We start from the raw sequence: 26,027 nt of genomic DNA on the forward strand, positions 1-26,027 counted from the left end.
TGAGCCACCAGACGCCCCCATCCTCCTGATAATCGACTGAATTGCTTACACGGACTTCTTTGGTCCACTTGTTACCACCCCAGATACGGTCGAACAGATTTACGTGTTCCGTGCCTGGACTGGATGTGAATCTCGACCTGGAAAGTTCCTCCCAGCACCAGTGACTGACTACATGTTCTCAAGAGATTTTCAATACTGCAGTGAAAGAGCTCGTCGCGTCAAAATATGGTATGCGATCTGGCGTTATGGAAGGTTTCAGTGGGTACTCTCGGTTACAGGGAAAACGGAGAGCTTCAAATGGTTGGCATTTATTCTAAGTGTAAGGAACGGCACTCCGTCAGAGCCCATCAATCACACCAAGCTGGCAGGATCCGTGCTTACTTTCAAGACAAATTAAAAGCAACATCCGTAAGAAGTCATACTTCAGTGTGATTAAAACACAAGTGAGGAACATGAATCTGGGCATTTCTTGACCGTTCACCCATTTTCTAAAGCAGTGAACATAGATAGCTCCTTTATGGAAACACAGCACAGGAAGCTGGTTCTTTGTCTTTTTGGTTTTTGGGTTTTCTGTTTTAAATCCCAAATATTCCATGCCCTTCCATGCTTTGTTACTGAAGAAGTACCAGTTCTGTCATTACTTCCCTCTGTTTGGTTAGAACGATTTTCTTCTGTGGCTTCGTCCCCTTTCCTAACACTGCATCATGGCAACTCCATTCCCAGCACTGCCATTTGCACCCAGGCAAGTTACTGACTCCTCAGTTTCCCCATCTGTAGACGGGGGATAAATGGGCGTTCCTACACAGAGGTTTGCAAAACCCCATCTCTGCATGTTCAGAAGGACCATCTCAGACGGCTAGGAAATCAGCCTGTGGCAAGACGGCCTCTGGCCTCCCTGCTGAAGGGAGGTGCGGCATGAAGAAGGCTTCCATACAGATAACTGTCTGGCCTGTGCACATTTCTGTCTCTTGGGGGAAAAGACGTGTGGCTGATGCCCTGCCCGTGCAAGAAGGAATAGATGCTGAAAACACAGCCCACATTTTCTACGAGCTTCATGAGTGACTTCACCCCTGGGGGAACCGGAGACCCTTTCAGGGCACCCCTCCCAGGTCACAACTATTTTCGTAATTATACCAAGATACTATTTGCCCTTCTCACTGTGTTGATTTCATTAACGGAACAAAACAAAGGTGGATTTAGCATCAGGGAAATGCTAATCAAAACCACCACGAGACAACAACCGTTTCACACCCACTAGGATGGCTATCCACAAAAGACAGATAATGGAGAGTCCTGGGGAGGATGCGGAGAAATTCTAACCCTCATGTAGTGCTGGTGGGAATGCAAAATGTTGCAGCCGCTTTGGGAAACAGGCCAGAAGTTCCTCAAAAAGGGAAACAGGGTTACCGTGACAATTCCACTTGCTAGTATGTACACAAAATACAGAAAAAATAGGTCCACATTTGTGTGGCTCAGTTGGTTGAGCCACTGACTCTTGATCTTGGCTCAGGTCATGATCTCAGGGTTCATGAGTTCGAGCCCCGCACCGGGCTCTGCACTGACCGTGTGGAGCCTGCTGGGGATTCTCTCTGTGTTCTTCCTCCACTTGTGCTCTTTCTCAAAGCAAATAAACTTAAAACATTTTTTAAATTTTGTTTCTTAATGTTTATTTCTGAGACAGAGACAGAGCATGAGTGGGGGAGGGTCAGAGAGAGAGGGGGACACAGAATCTGAAGCAGGCTCCAGCTCCGAGCTGTCAGCACAGAGCCCGACGTGGGGTTCGAACTCACAGACCGCGAGATCATGACCCGAGCCGAAGCCGGACGCGCAACCGACTGAGCCACCCAGGTGCCCCAAACTTAAAACATTTTTAAAAACATAGTTCCACATAAAAACTTGCATACAAATGTCTGAGGGGGAATAAATACTAACAATTAAGAACTGTAGGGGAAATCCAAAGGTTCACTGATTGGTATGTAGATAAGCCAAACGGGGTATCATCCATCCAATAAAAGGAGTCAAGTACCCACACGTGCACAAGTGCAAAGGGATCTTGAAAACACTGATAAATTGAAGAAATTAATGACGGGTTCCATACTGTAGGAGCCCATTCATACGAAACGCCCAGAAAAGACCAACACAGAGAGACAGAGAGTAGATTAGCAGGCTGGGGGTGGGGGTGGGGGTGGGGAAAGAGTTCAGGAAAATGGGAAGGATTTTCCCTGCTGATGGGAACAAGGTTTCTCAGGGGAAGCAGATGACAGCACTCCGAAGGTGACTATAATGACAGACACACAACTCTGCGTGTACTAATAACTATTAAATCGTATGCTTTGCGTAAATTTTGGGATTTGTGAATATCATAGGTCAATAAAACTATTTTCTTTTTTAAACCAGCACTTAACAAGAAGGAAGGGAAGACAAGCCAGTTTTCATTTCAGGGAATGATAAAGTACAAATTGTCAGTAGCACTAAATCCTGACCCCTGAGCACACACACTTTGTGTGACAATTGGGGAAGTACACACCAAGCCCATCCCCTGTTCAAAGCAGGTTATTTGTAGGGAAAAGCACTCGTGTGGCGGTTATTTAAGCCGCAAGCCAGCAGTTTCATGGAATGCTACGTTTATTTCAAAGAAAGACTGATGTAGTTATCTATCCATCGTTTCCACCAAAATGAATACAGCAACCCTGTGGTGGGAAATAACGAACAGAATTTTTTTTGTTATTTGGTTTTTGTTTTGTTTTGCTGCCAATGATGGAATTCACCATTTGGGGTAAAAATTACAGTTGTGGAAAAGCTTTATCTGCCACCATTGAGTTTCAAAGTCTCTCCACACTAAAATACCTCTCTGATGAGGTCAGAGAAGATGAGGATTGTTTGATGGTTGCTTAATGAAAGGTGCTGACCGCTACAAGAGGTAGTCAGGTGAACCATTTTTTCAAATTTTTTAAAAAATTTATTTTGAGAGAGTGTGCACACGCACGAGCATGTGCAAGTGGGGGAGGGGCAGAGAGAGAGGGAGACACAGGACCCGAAGCAGGCTCCAGGCTCCGAGCTGTCAGCGCAGAGCCCGACGCGGGGCTGGAACCCACGAACCGTGAGATCATGACCTGAGCCAAAATCAAGAGTCAGACACTTAACGAATGAGTCACCCAGTTGCCCCAAACCATTAATTTTCAAGTGATCAATACAAAACATTATAAAATTGTGCACGGATAAGAGAGATGTTCAAAGCCAAAGGCAAACCAACGGATTTTAGAAACACCTGGTTTGGCTAAGTCAGAGGAGCCTATGACTCTTGATCTTGGGGTCATGAATTCGAGCCATACGTTGGGTATAGAGATTACTTAAATAAATAAAACTTTACGATAAATTTAATGTAACAGAGTATGAGAAGTACCACTTCCAACTGCTGGGCCAACTGACCTTGCAGAAACTACCACTGCTTGAGTCTGGGGGTGTGATACCAAAGGATAAAAATCATCTACAAAGTTCCTCCCTTTTCCAACTATGTTTTCATCTGAGACTGATTTCTCTTCATATATGTCAACCAAAATTATGTATTGCAGGAGACTGCACACAGAAACAGACATTAGAATTTAACTGTCTTCAAGGTTCCTGGGTGGCTCAGTTAAGCTTCCAACTTCGGCTCAGGTCACGATCTCACACCTTGCGAGTTCGAGCTCTGTGTTGGGCTCTGTGCTGACAGCTTGGAGCCTGGAGCCTGCTTGGGATTCTGCGTCTCCCTTTCTCTCTGCCCCTCCCCTGCTCACGCTCTGTCTTTCAAAAATAAACATATTTAAAAAAATCTAGCTGTCTTCTATGCCTCATATATATATATTTATATATAAGTTCCCTCAGTTTTAATTCTAATATGGTAAATATCAATTTTTAATAACCTGTTTTAATATCATTTTTGATATTTACCATATGAAAAGTGTATCAGTAAATACAATCCTTTTGGGGTTCCTGAGTCAAAAGGGGTCTTCAAATAAAAACTCCTGACATCGCTAGGCTAAAGCATCTCTTCCTTGATTAGCTACATCATCGTTTCCAGAATGTGACGGAGCGGATACTTAGATGTCAATACCTACAAGCCCCCACAACACTCAGGCCCTGAGAGGAAGCCACCTAAATCTGAATCCACGAAATCACCTGCTAAACTCTTTGACCTTGAGCTAGTACCTGTCCAAGTCTTAGTTTCCCCACTGACTACCTCACAGGATGGCTCTGAGGAATCAGCGAGGAACTATTAATCTAGAAAGAGGCTAATGGGCCACGAGATGTGTGCACTGGCCAGCTGGTGGCTTGTCAGTGAGGGTCACCACACTCCAGACACGTGGCAGGACACCAGTGCTCACAGTTTCCCTGCTGCTCCTTTCCAAATGAGCCACGGGGCAAGGTCAGTTGCTAAACTGAGGTTTCAAGGAAATTCCTTAAGAGCGGCACTGTGGTTATTAGCCAGCAAGAACTTCCTGAAATCCAGGGGAAAAACCAGATCCTTCCATGAGCACCAGCTCTACCCGACAGGGAACGCACAGCTGTGGCTCTATTCTGAGGCTGAGGACGAGTTTCAGCCCCAGCCGGCAAGGAACTGACACCTTGGGAAAACTGCTAAGGAAGCCGAGGGGTCCCGGGACTACAGACTGGAAAGCCGGTGCCATTAACATCACAGATCAGACTGGGGCTCTGTGAACCGCAGCACCACGTTCCCTTAACAGACTGTTTTGATCAGAGCATCGAAAAAAGAGAACGTTTTCAAAAATACAAAAATTAAAACTGGAATAAAATTGACTTTGAATTGCAAACAAAGAGATCGCTTTCAAATGAACCCACTTTCTGTAACAGCTTGCTATCTTTCAGCAGCAGTATACCCAAATGGCAAACACAGCCAAAAAGTCAAATCATGTGTTAAATGGGAAGAAAGGGGGAAGGGGCGGGGCAGGGAGGGGGGGGAACGATGGAGCCAGAGACAAGGTATATTTTGTCCTCAACAGCTCATTAATTTTAAGTGTCGTGGGAACCTGCCAGTTTTACCCCTCCAAGTAATTATCTTTTGTCTTAATTTGTAAGATTCTCGAGAAGGGGAAAGGCAAAAAATATTCACTCTCACAGGGAAAGACTAAAACCCTGTGAACATAAGAGACAGAAAGAGAGAGGTGGATAGAGGACTACGCGCGCTCTCCCCAATTAAAAGGAATAATTGAACTCGTTTCTTCAAGGAGGGAAAAAAAAGCATTTATCACAGGGAACTGTATTAGGAAATTGTATTGTGCTCAGATACAAATAGCTTTACATTAATGAACAGAGACAAATCTATTGATTTGTATACACACACTCTGAAAGTTAAATGGCCTATAGACAAGTGTTTTCACACCACGGCAGGCAAAATCTTTACAGCCAAAGGCTGATATTTTGATTTAGGGTCACTTCGTGCCTGAGAAGACAAGATGTGCTCCCAATGAGGGGTGAAAAAGAAAACTGGGCAGGGCAAGTTACATTAGCAACGTCGTTCTGGCAATCCCACAAAGGTGGAAAGCTAGGCTTTCCAAGGAGGAACTTCTTCCTTTTCTTTTTTTTTTTTAGAGTTTGTTTTTTTTTTTTCAACATTTATTTATTTTTGGGACAGAGAGAGACAGAGCATGAACGGGGGAGGGGCAGAGAGAGAGGGAGACACAGAATTGGAAACAGGCTCCAGGCTCTGAGCCGTCAGCCCAGAGCCTGACGCGGGGCTCGAACTCACGGACCGTGAGATCGTGACCTGGCTGAAGTCGGACGCCCAACCGACTGCGCCACCCAGGCGCCCCAGTTCCTTTTCTAGCTCCAGGGACCGCGCCCCACGAAAGCTATTTGCACTGATCGCAAGGAGGCTGGGGGGTGGAGGGTCCATAAGGCAGTCCATGAAAAGCCCACCATAAGGTCTCTAAAAAGCTCACCACATGCACGGCCCCTCGTAGGGACGTGCATAGCTTGGTGTTGATTTTTAGCTCCCAGATCACCAGACACATCTGTGCCTCAATTCTCTAAACTATGTAGCCAGCTGCCTCCTCTTATCTGCCCTCCAGGAATCGTTGGAGTATTTACAATAAAGTATATACAATGCTTGGTGTTCTTCAGGGGAAGGAGTTCTGCAAAAAGTAGAAGGCTGATCTTTTTTTCCAAGCTCCTGCTGCCATGCCGACGCACGAGACCCACATTTTAAAGCAGTGATCCCCTTGAACAGAGCAGACGAGGCCAGCACATCCTGTGGCCTGTCTCCGTGACACCCCCAACTTGCTAATTATTGGTGCTAAGAAAGGCACCTCATCCGAACACAAGGACAGAATCCTGATTTTTTTTTTAATGAGGCGACTTGGCGTCTGCCTAAGTTACAGGACACCCTGAGATGACTCAGTGTCTGACCGGAGCTAATGGGGTTCTGAAGCCTTCACCTCCTTGAAAGAGAAATGTGAACATGAGATGTTACAGGAAGCCGGGCCGAAACGGCTGGTCGGCCGGCAGAGGCACAGAGACCAGAAGGAAAGAACGATCACGAGGCCCACAGGCTGGACCAACCCCCAAATTACATAAAATAAGACGTGTTCCCTGTCCCACCCCCAAAACGAATCGAAGGGACAAAAAGAGAACCACTGTAAATAGAGAGGAACGTGTGATGGAAAGGAAAAGAGAAGCATGCCAAGTTTCTGATCGGGAGCCAGATATTTAAATGTAAGCTTCGTGTCATTACAAGGCGTCCCGACTTGGGGAAGACAGACTCCATCAATTGGCTGGCATTAAATCCTTGTTACTGTACAAAAACTGTGCCTGCTCCCTGGAGCCAGTTCAACTTTGAGTCACTATTGTCTGAAAACAATGGAATGTCTGCCAACCTTGTGCCAACAGTTCAAAAGGATTTTAATGCAGCCTGTGCGAGAGCTGTAACCCGGTTTGCCCTGGGCAGAAACTGCTCTGCTCACGTAGCTGTAGCACTCACGTGTTCGACTAGGGAAGGCAGAGAGGACGTGTTTCAGTCAGCACAGGTCCTGTTGTAACCCCACGGCACCGCTCACTCACACCGGGAGCCAGCGCCCGGCCGCAACGCGAGGGAGGAAAGCAACGGCGGCCCGTGTGCACCCCGACCTTCAGCATCACAAGCCGGGCTCTCCTGGTTAATGCAGTGTTGGCAAAACCCCTCTGGAATGGACACCCTGAAATCCTACCACTTTGGTTATAGGAAAGAAACGCATTAAAAAGGATTTTTAAGGCATGTTACATTTTCTATGTACGACCTTCTAGAACTTAAGTCACAGGCTATTTTTCTGCAATCAGAATCTGGTCGCGACCGTCCCAGGATCAAAAAATGTGAACACACGATGGGCAATGATGTCCCATAACGGAGTTGGACGGATCTGCCATTTAAACACGTTTCTTGGGGTGCCTGGGTGGCTCAGTCGGTTAAGCGGCCGACTTCAGCTCAGGTCACGATCTCGCGGTCCGTGAGTTCGAGCCCCGCGTCGGGCTCTGGGCTGATGGCTCAGAGCCTGGAGCCTGCTTCCGATTCTGTGTCTCCCTCTCTCTCTGACCCTCCCCCGTTCATGCTCTGTCTCTCTCTGTCTCAAAAATAAATAAAACGTTAAAAAAAAAAAAATTAAAAAAAAATAAATAAATAAACACGTTTCTTGCAGATGATCCTAGTAACTTCTGATACTGAAGTTTAAAAGGGCGTGTGACCTTTATGAGAATATAAAGGTCAGGGCAAGGAAAAGACCATGAATCAGGGTGAATGGTTTTTGTCATTGAAAAATGGTTTCTTGGCCCACCTGGCCCCCAAAGGAGCCGAGGACAGGAGGAGACTGAACCTGAGGGTGACCAACCCCCACACCCCACCCCCCACCCCACCACCGGTGCCCACATCAGTGGGCTCTAAGCTTTGTGCATTCTCCAATGTGCCAGAACAGGCTTGGGGAGGGACATCTGGGCAAGTGGCCTTTTGGGACGGCAGGCAGTGGGGCTGACAGGGATTTCATGCTTTATCACTCTCAAGAAAGGAGACAAAGATCGCAGAACTATGGGTTATACTCAAAAGAGATGTGCATTAACTCTTGAAGAACAAAATGAATGCAGTATTTTGCAGTCTGGGGATAAAAAAAAAAGAAAAAACAAAGAAAAACCCTACACAGACGTGGATGAATTCTAACAGGCCGACCACATCTGAAGTATATGATAAGCTATCTGGCCCAACGTTGGATCCGAACAAGCGATCTCATTCACAGCACATTTGGAGAAGAACACCCTGAAAATGTGCACAAGAATGCGAGTGGAAGGCACCCCCTCCAGATAACACAATCGACTATACAAGTTAGAGAACTGGTAATTTTCAGAATAAAAACGCTAATACAAAAAAGCTAAATATAGGAGTAGCCGCACTGCAGGAAGGATTGCTTTCAAGGTTCCCCAAATACATATCGGGGATCTGCTCCTGTATCACAAACACCTCCACCCAGCCTCCAGCCAGGAAATGAAGGACTCAAAACATTCTATATGTGCATCGTACAGTCTCGGAACGAATGGCACATATTCCCGACTGAAGATTCCCCTGAAGACAGGCCTGATGAAATCAGCTGAAAATAGTAAATACGGGGCAGTGTGCAAAGAGCTCAACAATTCAATTTGTAATGTGTACGACATGAACACATCCCAGCCCATTCTGGACAAAAGAACGGATTCAAGATTCTGAAAATCTAATGCAATGTATTAATTGTGAAATGTCACAGCTCTTCTAAAGGATCATGGGGTGGGACACCAGTAACAGGATGGTGGCCAGCCTCTGCTTTTTGAGGACCCACCAAGCACTGGGCACTGTACTAAGTGCTACTGTCACTCATTCAGATTTCGGTTTATTCTCAGGAAGTCAGGATTCACATAATGTGTGATCCACACATTTAAAGCACGGAGTGCCGCACATTCAGAGTTGTGCAACCCATTACACCACAATGCGAGTTTAAAACGTTTTCATCACCCCAAAATGACACGCCATTGTCCACCAGCAGCCACTTTCCTTCCTCCCCTCGCCAACCCTAACCCCAATCGAAAAAGCCACATATCCTTGTCGGCTGTATACCAATGGAGAAAGTGAGGCTCCCGGACTTTAAGTAACTGGCCCAATGACAGCTAATGAGGAAGGCATCGGAGCCAGAACATTCTCCCCGTCTGCTGTCGCTGAGATGTGGATAAGCCCCTCACCCCGGATCAGAGCAGCTCTACCATTACCAGCAAGAGGCATCCCCACGCTAAAGCAGGAACAGTGGGCCGGTGCCGCTGCCAAGTGTCCATGTAGGTCCCTAAGGTCCCGCACGGACCAGCGTAACCCAGGCTTAAGGAAAACGAGAAGAGAACGGGCACAGGCTGATTACGCTGACGGACAAGGCATGGCCCCCAACCTTCTACCACACTTGACACTGCTCAACCTGGGAAGGTCAAGCACACCACCTGCTGACAGCACTTAACAATCACCTCTCAGACACACCTCACTGGGTGCCAGGGTTTTGAAACATGCTACCTTTCTGGGATTCTCATCATTACAAGGTTGTTCTGGGCTCGAGATCTTTTCAATCACGTGCATGGTAGTAATGGTAACAGCCAATATAACACTTTCTAGCAGATACACACACACACACACACTCACTCACTCACTCAGCTATCGTAAAAATCTTTGAAAAAGCACTCCCATTATCTCTTCTTTAAATGTGACCTTTAGGGGGCGCCTGGGTGGCGCAGTCGGTTAAGCGTCCGACTTCGGCTCAGGTCATGATCTCACGGTCCGTGAGTTCAAGCCCCGCGTCGGGCTCAGTACTGACTGCTCAGAGCCTGGAGCCTGTTTCAGATTCTGTGTCTCCCTCTCTCTGACCCTCCCCCATTCATGCTCTGTCTCTCCCTGTCTCAAAAATAAATAAACGTTAAAAAATAAAAAAAATAAAAAAAAAAAAAATAAATGTGACCTTTAGGAAAATTTCCTTATCTTCTTTGGAGATAAGGAAGAGGGGTGCCTGGGTGGCTCAGCCAGTTAAGCATTCAACTCTTGATTTCGGCTCAGGTCATGATCTCATGGTTCATGGGATCAAGCCCCACTTTTGGGCTCAAAGTGTGGAGGCTGCAAGCCCCACTTTTGGGCTCTGTGTTCAAAGTGTGGAGCCTGCTTGGGATTCTCGCTCTTTGCCCCTACCCCCCGGCTCATACTCGCTCACTATCAAAACAAACATTCAAGAGCGGAAAATAAAATAAAACCTAAGGGAGGGGAAAAAAAAAAAACAAAAAACAAAGGCTGCAAGCCATAAATGAGAAGAGCCAGTATGGTGCTCGCAAACCACTAAGTCAAGCATCTCCAAACACAGAAGTCGAGGACGGGAAGAAATAGAAACTTCTGACTCAACGTTGCATGTACTACTGCTCTTTAAAAACACGCTCCTGGGGCGCCTGGGTGGCGCAGTCGGTTGAGCGTCCGACTTCAGCCAGGTCACGATCTCGCGGTCCGTGAGTTCGAGCCCCGCGTCAGGCTCTGGGCTGATGGCTCGGAGCCTGGAGCCTGTTTCCGGTTCTGTGTCTCCCTCTCTCTCTGACCCTCCCCCGTTCATGCTCTGTCTCTCTCTGTCCCAAAAATAAATAATAAATTAAAAAAAAAAAAATACTGCTTAAAAACACGCTCCTACCAAAATCTTTTAAGAACTTATCAAACTCAACACCCAAAAAACAAATAATCCAGTGAAGAAATGGACAGAAGACATGAATAGACACTTTTCCAAAGAAGACATCCAGATGGCCAACCGACACGTGAAAAGATGCTCAATGTCACTTATCATCAGGGAAATACAAATCAAAACCACACTGAGATACGACCTCACACCTGTCAGAGTGGCTAAAATGAACAACTTGGGAAACGGGCTTGCGTGGATGTGGAGAAAAGGGAACCCTCCTTCACTGTTGGTGGGAATGCAAACTGGTGCAGCCACTCTGGAAAACAGTGTGGAGGCTCCTCAAAAAATTAAAAATACAACTACCCTATGATCCAGCAGTTGCACTACTAGGAATTTATCCAAAGGTTACAGGAGCGCTGATTCATAGGGGCACAGTACATGTGTTTATACCAGCGCCTCTAACAATAGCCCAATTACGGAAAGAGCCCAAATGCCCATCACAACTGATGAATGGATAAAGAAGATGTGGTTTATATATACAATGGAATACTACTTGGCAATGAGAAAGAACGAAACCCTGCCATATGCAACAACATGGACGGAACTGGAAGGTATTATGCTAAGTGAAGTAAGTCAGAGAAAGACAGATATCACATGTTTTCACTCCTATGAGAAACTTGAGAAACTTAACGGAAAACCATGGGGGAAGGGAGGGGAAAAAACAGTTTCAAACAGAGAGGGAGGCAAACCATGAGACACTCAGATACAGAGAACAAACAAAGGGTGATGGGGGAGGTGGGGGGAGAGGGGAAAATGGGTGATGGGCACTGAGGAGGGCACTTGTTGGGATGAGCACTGGGTGTTGTATATGACCGATGAATCATGGGAATCTACCCACAAAACCAAGAGCACATGGTATACACTGTATGTTAGGTAACTTGACAATAAATTATATTACACACACACACACACACACACACACACACACACACACACACACACAAATACACTTCTAGGGGTGCCTGGGTGGCTCAGTTGGTTAAGGGTCTGACTTCGGCTCAGGGCATGACCTCACGGTCCATGAGTTCAAGCCCCATGTCGGGCTCTGGGCTGACAGCTGGGAGCCTGGAGCCTGCTTTGGATTCTGTGTGTCCCTCTCTCTCTGCTTCTCCCCACCCCCCGCCGCTCATGCTCTGTTTTTCTCTCTCTCTCTCTCAGAAATAAAACATTAAAAAATTTAAAAGAGTAATAAAACAATAAAACCACACTCCTAGCCCACAGTCCAACTTTTGGGAAAACTCACAATGGCAGGGCAGGGCAGGGCGGGGATTGGAGCTGCCAGAGGTGAAAAAAAGGTGAAGAGGACACCCCACGAAGAAAGAAGCATCTGGCGGCTGGAGAGCATCTCCTCACTGCACGTGGCCACGGGCAGACCCCGGCCCTGCCCGCGCGCCCCTGCCCCCCACTGCCCAGCACGGAGAGGGTGGAACGCACCTCCAAGGCAGAAACGTGGTAAACTCATCCAAATGACTGCTTTTTGGCCCTGGCACAACGTGCCCCCGGTGTGCATCCAAAAGCAATTAAATCATTCCAGCTGTGAGTCCAATGACATGTTGTTTAAAAAGTCTTCCGAGAAATGTCCCTCTTCAGAAAGAGGGGCACAAAGAGAAACAGTGCCATTCGTCCCATGTTTCCTAAGGGCAAGAAAGCAGGTGAAAAGCCACCGTACGTGGCTGCCGTGAGCAGTGACCTTCCCCCAAGGTCCCCTCTGCAAAGGAGAAGGAACGCCTCGCCACAGCGACAACACTGAGGAAAGCCAAGGCCAAAGTCATTCCAAACGGATGTATTCATGCCCCCAGTCTACCATGGTTATCCCACTGGAAAAAAAATAACCAGTTATGAGAACTTTCCACAAACTAAGCCATTTCAAGTATCAACTCGTAACATAAATATCCCCAGAGCAGTGTTTTGATGCTGGGGTTTTGTTTCCAAATCGGGATTACCTAAGGGCTCTATTGTTAGGATCATCTGAGGTTCTGTATACGAAAGGCTATTCTGGAAACTCTGAAGAGCTGGTGGACGAGAGAGGCTGCCGAGGGCATTGTTATTGTAACCCTTGAGTGGTAACCCGAGGCTGAAAATGCACGTGATGCTGCCCGTGTCATTTCAGATTATGTATTTTAATAAACACATGCATTTCCGCGAGGATGCTCAGTGCATTAGAAGGGAGAACGTTATAGTGCAGGATCACGTCTGCAAAACTACACGTCTGCCCGGTGACAGCAGGCTCTCGCAGGAGACCGCTGGGGTCTGGGCTCCGCGCCCACAGGGGATGAGCGCGGTCACAGGCAGGCCCAATCCGACACTGATGGCAGGGTCGCGGGGCAAGTCAGGGGGTGCACGCACTCTCCCTGGGCCTCCACCACCGAGCCACGTGCCTGCTCGCTACAGAACCCCTGATGCTTCACTGGGCAGGGAGATGGGAGGGTCCAGGCTTTGGGGAGAAACAAGATAAAACAAGACATCATTCGCAGTCCGGCTTCTGGTTTCGTCAAACTAACACAGACCAAGCAAAACTCTTTGCCTGGACCCATGGCCCGGTGAGGAATTTTTGGTCAAAGCTTCTCCCAAAATCAAGTGTTCACGTTCCCCGTTTTGTTCTCTGTGCGTTTATTTCCCCACATTTCAGTGACGGGGACCCTCCTGGGAGAGATGCTGTTGGACTTCTGGACACATCGCAACATGTCCAGGGCACAAAGCGGGAGACACACACACCACACTGTAACAACAGAAACACCGTGTCGTGGAGAAGTAAGAAAAAGCAACTCACTGTCCACTTTCTTGCGTGAATATAATCAACAAGTCGGAGAACCAGCTCGACTACATGATAATTATGCCCTCATCCAAGCCTGAATTTTAGTGAGGGATCTTTCACCTGGCTAAACAGGTGATCTTGGGACAAGTCCTTCCCCGTGAGCACACAGCAATGCCCATTATCTGCTATAAAAGATCCCAATGGGAACTATTCCTATACACGAGACACAAGCAGTAGTTTTGCTCTATGCAAAATTTTGCTTCCTGCTCATTGCATGGAAGAGGATATTAATCAGAGAAGTTAAATGCCTCACCCAGGAACACACAGCTAATGTGTAGCTTTAAAGAGGCAGGACACAAAGCTCATGGTGACTTTTTGAGGACGATAAAGACCTGTGTAGGAACTGAATAGACAAAAAAAAAAAAAAAAAAAAGGACAAACATTGGGCAACTTGGTATTATAGTACAATTCTAATTACCCAGAAAAGCTTGGGTAGGTTGTACAAAGCCGAATATTCCATTTTCAAAGACTACTATGTTTTACTTGTAGCACCTTTGGGTGACAAGCTTCTAGTATCAAGGACTCCTTTCTCTACTGTGGAAAATCGTGACCGCAAGAACATCTTCACGTTCTCCTGCCTGGGGACTTCCTCCCAATCATCGCTAGGACTTGCTTTAATAAACTGCTGGCTGGCGGTGGTTTGTTTGGTGATTATCTGCCTCCTTTACAGAAGAGAGGGTCCAGAACACAGAGGGTGAGGCAGCTCACCTACCAGGTAACGAGACAGAGCCCCACGTTCCTCTGAAACACTGGCTGAAACTGGCCTTCTCCAAAGAGGACTTCCCCCCTTTTTTTCTTTTTACATCGTCGACCCTTTTGACTTCTCTTTTACCAACAAAACCATTCATCTTTCCCTGGGTCACCTGAAATTGAAGGAGCACCGCTCACCGCATGTACATTTCTGAGCTGGCTTCAACTCCATCCCTCCGATGGCCTCGCAGAGAAGCATCGTCATCCTGTAAGTTTTAATTATTTGGCTGCCAAGGACATCAAAGCCACGCAGGCAACCGACAAGGGGGGACCTGAGCCGAGCTGTATACCCCAGGCAGGGGCTGGTGGCACTGGTTTTTCTGACACTGCCTACCAGACAGGAGTGGGAAGTCCACTATCACAGTGCAAACTGCCCCTCACTGAACACTGATGCTCACCCTCTCACCCCTACACGGAATCCCATACGGGGCCAGAGGCATTTCGAGAACCTCGACTCTTGGCTGCAACCTGCCACCTCGGGTGATGGGTCCAAGACCTCAGGTTTTCCATTACTCCTCCCACCCGGACACCTTCATGGAACCAAGAGATAACATAGGTGCACACGTCCTAAAAACTCTGGGATTCCTGGAGCGCTGGGTGGCTCAGTCAGCTAAGTGTCTGACTCTTGATCTCTGCCCCGGTCGGGGTCTCATGGTTTGTGGGATCCAGCCCCATGTCAGAAGCCTGCTCGAGGAGTTTCTCTCCCTCCTTCTCTCTCTCTCTGCCCCTCCCCAGCTGGCACTGTCTGTCTCTCTCAAAAATTAATAAATTTTAAAACTTTTTTTAGTGTTTATTTGTGTGTGTGTGTGTGTGTGTGTGTGTGTGAGAGAGAGAGAGAGAGAGAGAGACAGACAGACAGAGTGCGAGTGGGGGCAGGGAGGGGGCAGAGAGAGAGGGAGGCACAGAATCTGAAGCAGGCTCCAGGCTCCGAGCTGTCAGCACGGAGCCTGACACGGTACTCGAACTCACGAACCAGAGATCTTAACCTGAGCCGAAGTGAGACAGTCAACCGACTGAGCTACCCAGGCACCCCCCAAAATAATAAACTTTAAAAAATAGTAAAAAAAAAAAAAAAAAACCAACCCTCTAGTATTCTTATTGTCGTGTGTGGAAAACGGACCTCAACTCATACCCTCACACAAAAAAGCAGGTATGTGAGGCCACCTACCAAAACCAATGAGAGAAATCACCCTCCAACGATGAACATGTCTGCACACGCAGTTAACAGAGAGCCTACGGACCATTTGCTTCCTCCCCACCTTCCGGATGAGAAGCCTGAGACTAAGAAATATTAAGCCACATGCTCAAAGTGAGGCAGCCATCGGGGCACCTGGGTGGCTCAGTCGGTTGAACATCTGACTTCGGCTCAGGTCATGATCTCACGGTTCGTGGGTTCGAGCCCCGCGTCGGGCTCTATGCTGACAGCTTGCAGCTCGGAGCCTGGAGCCTGCTTCGGATTCTGTGTCTCCCTCGCTCTCTGCCCCTGCCCTGCTTGCGCCGTCTCTGTCTCTCAAAAATAAATAGATGTAAAAAGAAAATAAACTAGTTTTAAAGCGAGGCAGCCATCAACTGTGGACGGCAGAAGTCCGAGCCAGGTGGGTCAGAGTCTGAAGCCTGGGCTTCAAGCCCTGTGCTATTCTCTCCTCCGTGCGGGCGTCCGTACAAAAGTCAAAGGCTCACTTAACTCACCTGGCATACGCCAGAGGGACTCGAGAGTGGGAACTGCAGCTAGTTCACGGGCAGCTCTTCCCGGAGGAATGCGCCCCACAGAGCACTGCAGACGGTCTGAAGACCTACCTGGCACCTGTATTTCCACGGCCACCAAGCCATCTCCAGGTGTCAACAATCTGTCCAATGTGACCTTTCCGTTTCATTCTGACGACACCTCGATTAAAACCTCAGGATCACGTAGAGGCTAGTGCAGTGTCTCTCAGAGGGTCTTTTCTCTTTTTTTGCCTCTGAGCTGCGCACAATCCATCTTTCAAAATACAAACGTGATCACGGAACACGCTTGCCAAGGAAAGTCCTTTGCGTCAGGAAGGGAGGGAAAGAGGCAGGGAGAGAAAGGACACCATGACCTCTCCATTAGAGGGCTTCCTGACGCTGAAACTCAGGTTATCCTTGTCATGTGACCTTACAAAATATTTCGTACGCAGATGCCCGAAAAGCAGAAACAAATTCACAAACCCTTTCAAACATACACGAGAACCTACGGAAACATCACTTTTAATGGAGTCCAAACACACACTTGAGGACTCTGGTTGCTTGTACTCAACAGCCCCTTCCTATGGAAGATGTTTGAACCTGGGTGTGAGGGAGGCTTGTCAGTCATAGAATGGGTGGCATGGGACAACAGGGGGACACACTAGAAGTGACAAGAGAAACACAAAGTGACAGGGAGGAGGGTATACATGAACCAGATATTAAGCCTGTGTGATTGGGAAACGTGGATAGAGCCTGAAGGTCTTAGGCTGTTTCTGAGGGGATTCTCCAGGGAGTTTCCCAGATCATCAGCTCCTTAGGGAAAGGTCCCTGTCCCTCGTTCATCTGGGTCATCTTCCAAAGCACTAAAATTAGCACGTTTCTCGCGTGCACATAAATTACACTTATTTTATGTAGGACAGAAAAATTAACTCCAAAAAATTCCCTAAGTGTTTAATATGGCAAGATCCTGCCCTCAAGAAGGCTATGATTGTGTTCCAGTACTTTTCCCAGTGAAACGATGGCCAGATCTCCCTTCCAAATCCTCCACAAATACATTTTCAGGAATAAGCAAACACAGAATCTTTCTCCAACACTCACAGGCATTAACATTTGCCAAAAACTCACAAACTAATTTTGCAGGAGATACTACAGGGGAGTTGATTTGGTACTTCTAATTGATTTGTTGGGTCTTCTGAACACCGCATAGTAGAATAACTTTACTGACAACGATGTTTGTTTAGAATGTAGAAAGACTTCTGAGTGCCTGGGTGGCTCAGTCAGTTAAGCATCTGACTTCAGCTCAGCTCATGATCTCGCGGTTTGTGAGTTCGAGCCCCGCGTCGGGCTCTGTGCTGACAGCTCAGAGACTGAAAAGCCTGCCTCAGATTCAGTCTCCCCTTCTCTCTCTGCCCCTCCCTACCCCCCCCTCAGAAATAAACATTAAAAAAAAAAAAAAAAAAAAGAACTTAAAAGGACATGAAAGATCTCCATGCCCATGGCAACAACATTACAAACTCAGACAATACAAATTCGTAATTTTCTTGGGGCCTACTAGAGAACAGATGAGCTGAATTCCAGAGGTTAAATGCCCACGGTGGAAGGGTGGCTGGTGTAGGAATGAGCACACCCCACGGACTGAACAAGGTCAGGGCTTCAGATGACAAAATGGCACCACAGGAGGGACTGGTATCTGGCGGGCTCCCAAACACAAGGACAGATCGCCTGGGCCTGCAGCTCTCGCCCTATCACCCCACCTCCAAGTTCAGGTGGGTACTTAGCCCCATGGGTTCTAGAACTCTACCGAAGCAAACCTTTGGAACTGCAACCAATCCTTTCCCAGCTCAAAAGCAGACATAATCAGGGGTGCCTGGGTGGCTCAGTAGGTTAAGCATCTGACTCTTGGTTTCAGCTCAGGTCATGATCTCACAGTTTTTGAGCTCGAGCCCCATGCTGGACTCCACGCTGACAGCGCAAAACCTGCTTGGGATTCTCTCTCCCTCCCCATGCATGTTCTCCTCTCTCAAAAACAAATTTTAAAAAAAAATTTTTTTTTTAACGTTTATTTATTTTTTGAGACAGAGAGAGAGACAGAGCGTGAACGGGGGAGGAGCAGAGAGAGAGGGAGACACAGAATCGGAAGCAGGCTCCAGGCTCTGAGCCATCAGCCCAGAGCCCGACGTGGGCCTCGAACTCACGGACCGCGAGATCGTGACCTGAGCTGAAGTCGGACGCTTAACCGACTGAGCCACCCAGGCGCCCCTCTCAAAAACAAATTTCTAAGAAAGGGACATAGTCTAAAAAGACAGAGGGCTGGAGGCTGGGGGTTGATGAACTCAATCTAACTAAAGGTAGAAGCCAACCACTTCAGGAGAAATCAGAGAGGTAGCCCTTCATCTTAACTGCCCCAAAACAAAACAGAAAAAAAAAACACACAGAACAAAGACACTTCACTCCTTGGAAGTATATATACTGTACGTTAGAGCACCCTATACACGCAATGCCTGAAATCCAACTTTCAGAAGAGAGATGTACGAACACCCACTGTGATGGGAACGGTCATGAGAAGGAGACCCACAGGAACCAGCATCAGTAGAATTAGCACAGACAGGAAATAAAGGGGCTTGCACCTTTGGTTTCTAAAGCCTCATCAAAGAAAGCACAGAAAGTGCTGGCAAGTACAGGCAGAGTCAGAGCTCCAGCGCGGCCCCGCTGGTCTGGGCACTCTGCTGGCTTCACTGGAGAGAAAGCCTAGGAGAAAGCGGGAACAAGGAGAGTCAAGGAGGAAGACAAAGTGTGCAAGAGTACACGGGCAGAAAAGACAGTAAGAGGGTCGTGGGGGTTCCCAGCTCAGGCACCCCACACTGCACCCAACGACACACTGTCCCCAACACCCCTACCCGGGAAGAGACAGAAAACTCATCGCTATACGAAAAGAACGCGAGAGTGTTTCAACAAGCAAATCCCCAAAGGGAACACTGAAAACCCTTTTAGTTGCCACGAAATCAATTTCAATCACATGGTAACTACTTCGACTGGTAAAATCTGACATAAAAAAAAAAAATTCGGCCCACGTACGCGCACGCGCGAATGCAGACACACGTATCTACAGACAGATTTTCCTTGACTCCTGATCGCAGTGATCATGGTCAACGCAAAAACGGTTGCCCTCTTCCCGCAGGTAAGTCGGCCGATTCCCTCAGCCCGCCCCGTTCGTGAAACTTTGTGACGTGCCACCGCATGCCCACTGCCCCTTCCTGTCACCACTCTGCAGCTCCTGTGGAAAAAGAATTCAAGGGAGTATAGGCTCCCCGCACGTGGAAGGTGGTAACTTGGACACTGTCAGGTGAGTCAACGAGAAGACTGGTGAACCAGCAAGTTCACACGAACTGAAAAGCAGGAGTTGGAGGCTCAACCTGTGTGGATTCACTCAACACATCCATGTGATTTGACCGCAACAGCGTGATTTAGGAGAAATACATACTTCACCATTAAGATATGTATCTGGTCCCCACTCATGATTCCTGATTCACGGCTCCCCAAACCCCAGCATTTCCGAAGCGGTGAGTGATACAGAGGTCTGTTAAGAGAGGGGACCTTTGGGAAGCACCCAAGGACAGTGGCCAGGTGCCAGGAGAATGAACCACGTGAGCAGTGGACTGGAACCTTCAGTCCGACCCCCCCACCCCACCCCCGACCTTGAGGAAGGTGAGAGGAGCTAGAGGTTCAATCAGCCAATGGCCAATGACCTGGTCGATCAGCACTATGTAAGGATGACTCCATAAAAACCCAAAAGGACAAAATTCTAAGAGCTGGGCTGGAAGACCTAAGGAGATGCAAAGTGACTGGCGTGGAGACAGTGTGGGAGTTCCGTGCCCTTTCCCCATACCTCACCCTACATCCCTCTCCATCTGGCTGGGCATCTTTATCCTTTATCAAACTGGTGAAGGTTAAGTGTCTCCCTGAGCTCTGTGAACCACTCTAATAAATCAGTCAAACCTGAGTGGGATTTCATTGGAACCTCCAATGTGTAGCTGGTGCCCAAGGAATAGCGGGCTTGTGGGTGGCATCTGAGGTGGGTGATAAGGGGACAGCCTTCCAGGACTGAGCCCTTAACCTGTGGAGTCTCATGCAATCTCTAGATAGGTGGTGTCGGAATGGAGTTAAATTCTCAGAACCCTACTGGGGACCGAAATCTGCTAGGTGTTTGGGGAGCGAGGGAAGTACTTACCTGCCATGTTGGAACAGGGTCCAGAAACCCTGAAAGACTGATGAATTCACCCACCCAGCACAGTGAGACAATGAAAAATAGTACCAAGGAATAATTCTGACACTATCCTGAGGAAATATATTTATCATATGGACACAGAGACCAACTGATAGGAGTCTAATTTCATGTTTTGTTCGTTTTTATTTACTCCTGACTCCTACTGAACCCAAAGTAAAACTAGAAAATACCTTCCCAAGAATTCAAACGAAAAGCAAATCTCCACAAGTCTCCTTTCCTGCTTCATCCTACCTCAGAAAGCTCAGCCCCCTTCTGAACGCCTCGGCTGGCAGCTCTGGGACGATAAATTTCCAGTCCGTCCTCTGGATCTTTGTCTTTTACCATCGATGCAAATTCGGCAGATAATAAAGTCCTTAACTACCCCCAAACCACCTCCCTTCCTAACTCCTGTTCTATTACCTCCAGCCTTGGTTCTCCAGACAGTAGTGAAAAGCTGCTCACCTTTGCTTCAAAAGGCCCTTGCGCACACGTGAACCATCGTATGTTCCCAAGTCCAGCCCCTCAATGGTTATTTCCGGGCTGGGCTCCTTGGATCTCTTTAATCTTATTTCCACATCAAAAATCCTCCGCGGTTTCCCACTCTCCACATTCCAACCATTCCTTCTGCCCAGCGGGGCATGTTATCGACTCCATTTGGTCATTCCCAGTCACCCTGAAGAACACCACCCCCCATACTCGGGTGGGACAGTCACCCCACAACCCGGCGACGCACCCCAGTTCATGATCGTGCATGTCAAGTTCTCTATACCTACACCTGTATTCCAACTCCTATACGTAGCTCTCTTCCAACCATCAAGACTTCTGACGATCACAGCCGCAGGTGGAAACCTTGTTCTTGGAAGGTTAACATTCAGTCGCCATTTTGTATTCTGCACTGAGGTTATGAACCCCATTTCCCCGACTAAACTGTGAAGTTCTTAAAAGCGGGTCACAGCCTTTACTATATCTGCATGCCTCCTGCACTCAGTCCCCAGCAAGGGGCAGGACAAACACTCGTTATACTGACAAGGGAAAAATGCTCCCCAACGGTGAAAGCCAGACACATTCCCATTATGTCTAGGCCTGTGCCTGACCCGAGCCTCTATATCCCCCTGGGTCCAGAGAAACAAGTGGTAGCTCAAGGCAGTCATGGAGGGGGGAAAAGGGAGACCTCTTCCTTTGCCTCAATCACTTACTGATAGCACTGGTTTTCTGCCACTCCCGGGTCGGGGCTGTAAGCCTACCATCCAGCCCCTCCTCCTCCCAGTGAGAGCCCCATGGCCAACTCTCAGTCCCTTGTCACCTCTGGCCAGGTGGCTGACCACAATTACAACCTTCGGAGCGGGTTTCCCCTTCCTCGCTCCCTTCCCTCCATGTAATCCTCACCCCGGAGGCCGGTTTCATCTACTCCCGGCACAATTCCAATCACGTCACTTCCTTGTTGGAAAGCCACTGAACACGTTCCACAGCCCCCTCACCTAAGTAGCTTCCTCACTGACATCCACTCGTGTCCTCCTGCCACCCACGGGAGCACGGGGAGAAAAAAAAAAAAAACTCAGTCGGGTACACAATATATGTGCGTTTACTGGATCTCACGTGCTCAGTAACAGTTCTCTTTCTACGTGACCTCCTCCCGCTAAAAAAAAAAAAAAAAAATCACAATTTAAGTTGATCACGGGAGGATTTTTCAGGAGTGCTTCCTAACCATCCCTGTTTAGATGTGACCTTGTCCTCTTCCGATCGCTATCACCTGCGGCTCTTACGAGATTCAACGTCGCCTCTACCCTGCGAGAAACACCCATCGCCACGTCTTATTCTGTTCAGCTGGAACGCACCAAGACGTACGGGCACGTACTCCTCTCTCTGCAAGAGCCTGGCACCCAGAGAAGCGTCCAGGACTAGCCTGATCACCAAGCGGCTACGCAACCTTCACCCGGGTCTTTCACGTCCACAGACGGCCCGTCCCAGCTCTCGAAGTCGGAGCTGTGGCTTTCACCTTGTCGCTACCCCCCGGAACCAAGAGCCCACCTACCATGTCCATTGTGAACGTGCTTGTGGGTTTTTCCTTTCCTGGGGGTTGACTGGCATGAAGATGAAGCATTGTTGGTGGCCGTTTTGACGTCTTCCGTCTCATCGTCTTCCTCCTCGACGTCCTCCTCGTCCTGAGAGCTTCCGAAATAAACCATGCTGTTGGGCAGCGCAGGAGAGCCTGGTGGGTTTAAGGGAAGAGGGCTCGTGAACACAGGCCCGGGTCCTCGCCCCTTCCAGAAGGGGCCCTACACATGGAGACATTTATTAAGGCACGAACCGGAATCCTCAGGCCTGAGCAGAGAACACAAAGCTGTTCGTCTCCACCGCCACTTTTGTTTTTCAAACATCCCCCAGGAAATAAAACTCCATCTGTGTCCTTTCAACGGATTTCAAGCAAAATCGCCCCAGTAGGGAGATGGTGCCATTCACCCAACACAACAAATCAAAAGAATTTCTAGCTCATATGAATAGTTGTGAGGGGGTGGGGGAAGTAAAATTAAAAACACCTATTCACGATGTCAAGGAAGAGACAAAGGCTATTCTGGGTTATGCACTTAACTTACTCAACTTAATGTGAATTTAAACAAATGAATTTCAAAGTGAAAGACAAACCAAGCGGCAGTAACAGAGAATACAACACTTCCTACATACAGTAATGGTCTTGAATTCACATGAGGTGAGTCACAGACACGGATCCCCCAAAAATCGCAATGTATTTGGAAGCTACTTTGATATTACGATCAGGTTAATAGCATGTAAAATTATTAAAATAAATTCCTGCACAAGACTAATTAAAAGTACTGGATTAAAAAAACAAAACAAAAACCTAAGAGAAAACCCCACATCCCTCACACTCCTTTTACACCTTAACCTCCTCATGCCCCCAGATGTTTTCATTTCTGCATTTAAGATAAAGCAGGAACACCAGAAAAGAAGGTTGCTAATATGAAGCAGCACGATATGGTTCTTTATCAAACAATGACCACTTAAAGATGACACAACTCACTGGTATATTGTTTAGGACCAGAGGCTACTTAAAAATCCAAAGAAATTCTCCCAAATTATTTCTAGCAACAACTATAATCTTTAGTATTTATTTTTCAGAGAGAGAGAGAGAGAGAGAGAGAGAACGAGAACCATGAGCAGGGGAGGGACAGAGAGAGAGGGAGACAGAGGATCTGAAGCAGACTTCGTGCTGACTGATGAGGGGCGTGGGGCAAGCTGAGGGGGCAAAATACAGGCTGGTGCCCGCATCCACCACCCCCCCCCCCACACCGGTGGAATATGTGTAATATTCCTCGGACACCCCCGGCTACCCGAGAACAAAGGAAAGGGGTCTCAGTGCTTGCCATGGTATGCAGGGAAGTTAAGGCAAATGGAAAATTATCCCTTGCTGCCTATGGCCCACTGACAAGTCTTTGAAACCGGCAGAGTGACCTCCCTCTAGGAGCTCAGCTGCCTCGATGAGGACACTTTGCTGGGGGCAAAAGAGAACCTTAGCTTAACATTATCCCAACCTCAAGGATCCTGTAAGTCTACTTCCTTTATCACAACTGCCTTAAGATATATGCTGGCGATTATACCCCAAGCTTATGCCCCCCTCCTCCCTCAATATGCATCTGAAGGGTCTCGTGACAGATTTTATTAAACGGTAATAAATGGTGTTTCCCTAGTAACAGCTAGCCCCTCAAGGTCCTGGAAACCTTGCTTCCAAAATTCCTTGGAGACTTACTCTATCCCTGACCCCCTCCCAGCCTGAGGGTATATGATGAGTTACCTGTCACAACCCCACGCAGCTCTTCCTGCCCACGGGTCCTGTCCCTGCGCTTTAATAAAGTCACCTTTTTGTACCAAAGACATCTTCAAGAATTCTTTCCTGGAAGTCAGCTCCAGACCATCCCACTGTCACCCCAAAACTGCATCAACAGCACAGAGCCCGATGCTGGGCTCGAACTCACAAACCACAAGCCCATGACCTGAGCAGAAGTCAGAAGCTTAACCAGCTAAGCCACCCCGGTGCCCAACAATTTTAATCTTCTTAACCATGAAGTATTTTAGGAAAGAGTTACTACCAAGCAGCCGAAGACCTATGAAGTGTGAAATTCATTTCTTCTCTTGCCCACTTTCCTGTGAATGAGCTAATGCTCCGGGATAGCAACAAAGACACAGGTAACCGATCTGCTCTCCTTCCCAGTGGAGGTCTCTAGAACCATCCCTGTCCGGCTTCTGGGCCACACGATCCAACAAGGACACAGAAGTGAATGAACAGCATCAGGGAACAGAGGTCGCCACCCCAATACCCACCCTGCAGAAATGCAAAGAGCACACAGACAGCTCTCCAAGCCACCTTCCGTCTGCTGCAGTCATGACCTTTTGTGCATGTTAAAAACCCCAAAATGACGTGGGTCACAGCACTAGGTAGAAATGAAACTCCACAGGGATGTACCTGGCAGAAGAGACTTGGCTACAGGCTAATAAAAGCGATTAACCTGTTTTTTCCCCCCCTCCCTTTTGATCATCTCCAATTAGAAGCAGGTTTTTGATAGAAGGAAGGTTCTTATAAACAGAAAAGTAAAGGAAGGAAAAGAAAAGGAAAAACTATCTGGCCATACTTCCCCTGGAACAATATGTATCTATACTTGTTCTAAAGTGGTTTTATAATCAGGAGACTGACTAGGAAAAGGGGACAGCACTCTCCCGTTTCCAACTCGGGAGGTCTGCAGTCAGGCTGTGCACAGGGTAGGCGAGGTACAGTCAAACAACCAGTGCTGGTGGATCCTTGTTCCCAAGTCTAACTGCTCAGGTATACTTTAGAAAACGCTGGGCTAACTGTATTTCAGCACTCATGAGACAGAGATGGATGGATTTTCCCATGGGCTCTAACTCATCCTGGCACATATGTGACGTATGGGTGGGTCATCTCTTCAAATTCCTTCCGGATTAAAAGACCCAGGTCTGATTTCTTCTAACGAAGAGCCTCCCTGGGCTCCATCTTGGGACACGTGGACCAGCACAGAGAAGAACAGGCGTGTGTGGAGAGCACACGGCAACCCGAGGACGCAGCGGCCAGCCAGGGGGGCAGCAGGGGAAGGGATGTGCTGGGGGCAGGGGGTGGCAGCTGCCCCTCCAGCCTTCCCCAGTCTCCTCTCAGCAGGAAAGGCAGTGAACTCTGCAACCAAGGCTAATGGGAGGTCATCTTTAAAAACAAAAACAAAAAAAAGGGGAGGGATTAAGACTGAGAAAAATGGTCTATATTTCAAATAGAATCAGCTGAAATCCAGGTGCAACATATGAAAAGGAATTAACTTCCACTTTAACAGAATCTGTAGAGGATTTTTTAAGTTTATTTATTTTGGGTGTGTTTTATTATTAGTTTATTGAGGGGAGGGGAGGAGAGGAGAATCCCAAGCAGGCTCCACAATGTCAGTGCAGAGTCCGACTCAGGGCTCCAACTCGTGAACCGTGAGATCGTGACCTGAGCTGAAATCAAGACTCAGACACTTAACTGACTGAGCCACCCAGGCGGCCCTCTGGTATGGGTTTTTAAAAGCTCCTGCCTTGGATAAGCATCACGAATGCACTATTCCATTCCTTATACTCATGATTTTGAGAGAATGGGGTGAACCTTATGTTCCAAAGAACCAAAGTGGAGAGAATGGCTAAAAAGCATCCAAGTTCCGTCAATATTCCCAGAAGAAAAGCTCACAGGGTAACAGCTTCCACAAAAGCA

At 47.8% G+C, this 26,027-nt stretch overlaps 1 protein-coding gene across 7 annotated transcripts in view; it reads right to left on the reverse strand.

Annotated features, from left to right (window-relative positions):
• Window positions 1-26,027, reverse strand: part of JARID2 (jumonji and AT-rich interaction domain containing 2) — a 272,742-nt gene that overhangs the window by 37,197 nt on the left and 209,518 nt on the right. For all 7 annotated transcript variants that reach the window (XM_019420066.2, XM_019420064.2, XM_019420067.2 and 4 more), the window contains one exon: window positions 22,299-22,475. In XM_019420066.2, coding sequence (XP_019275611.1) covers window positions 22,299-22,475 — 177 coding nt within the window. The remainder of the gene's footprint in view (window positions 1-22,298; window positions 22,476-26,027) is intronic.

Source organism: Panthera pardus, unplaced genomic scaffold, assembly GCF_024362965.1.
Source record: "Panthera pardus isolate Hobbes unplaced genomic scaffold, ASM2436296v1 HiC_scaffold_17, whole genome shotgun sequence".
Classification (NCBI taxonomy): Eukaryota; Metazoa; Chordata; class Mammalia; order Carnivora; family Felidae; genus Panthera; species Panthera pardus.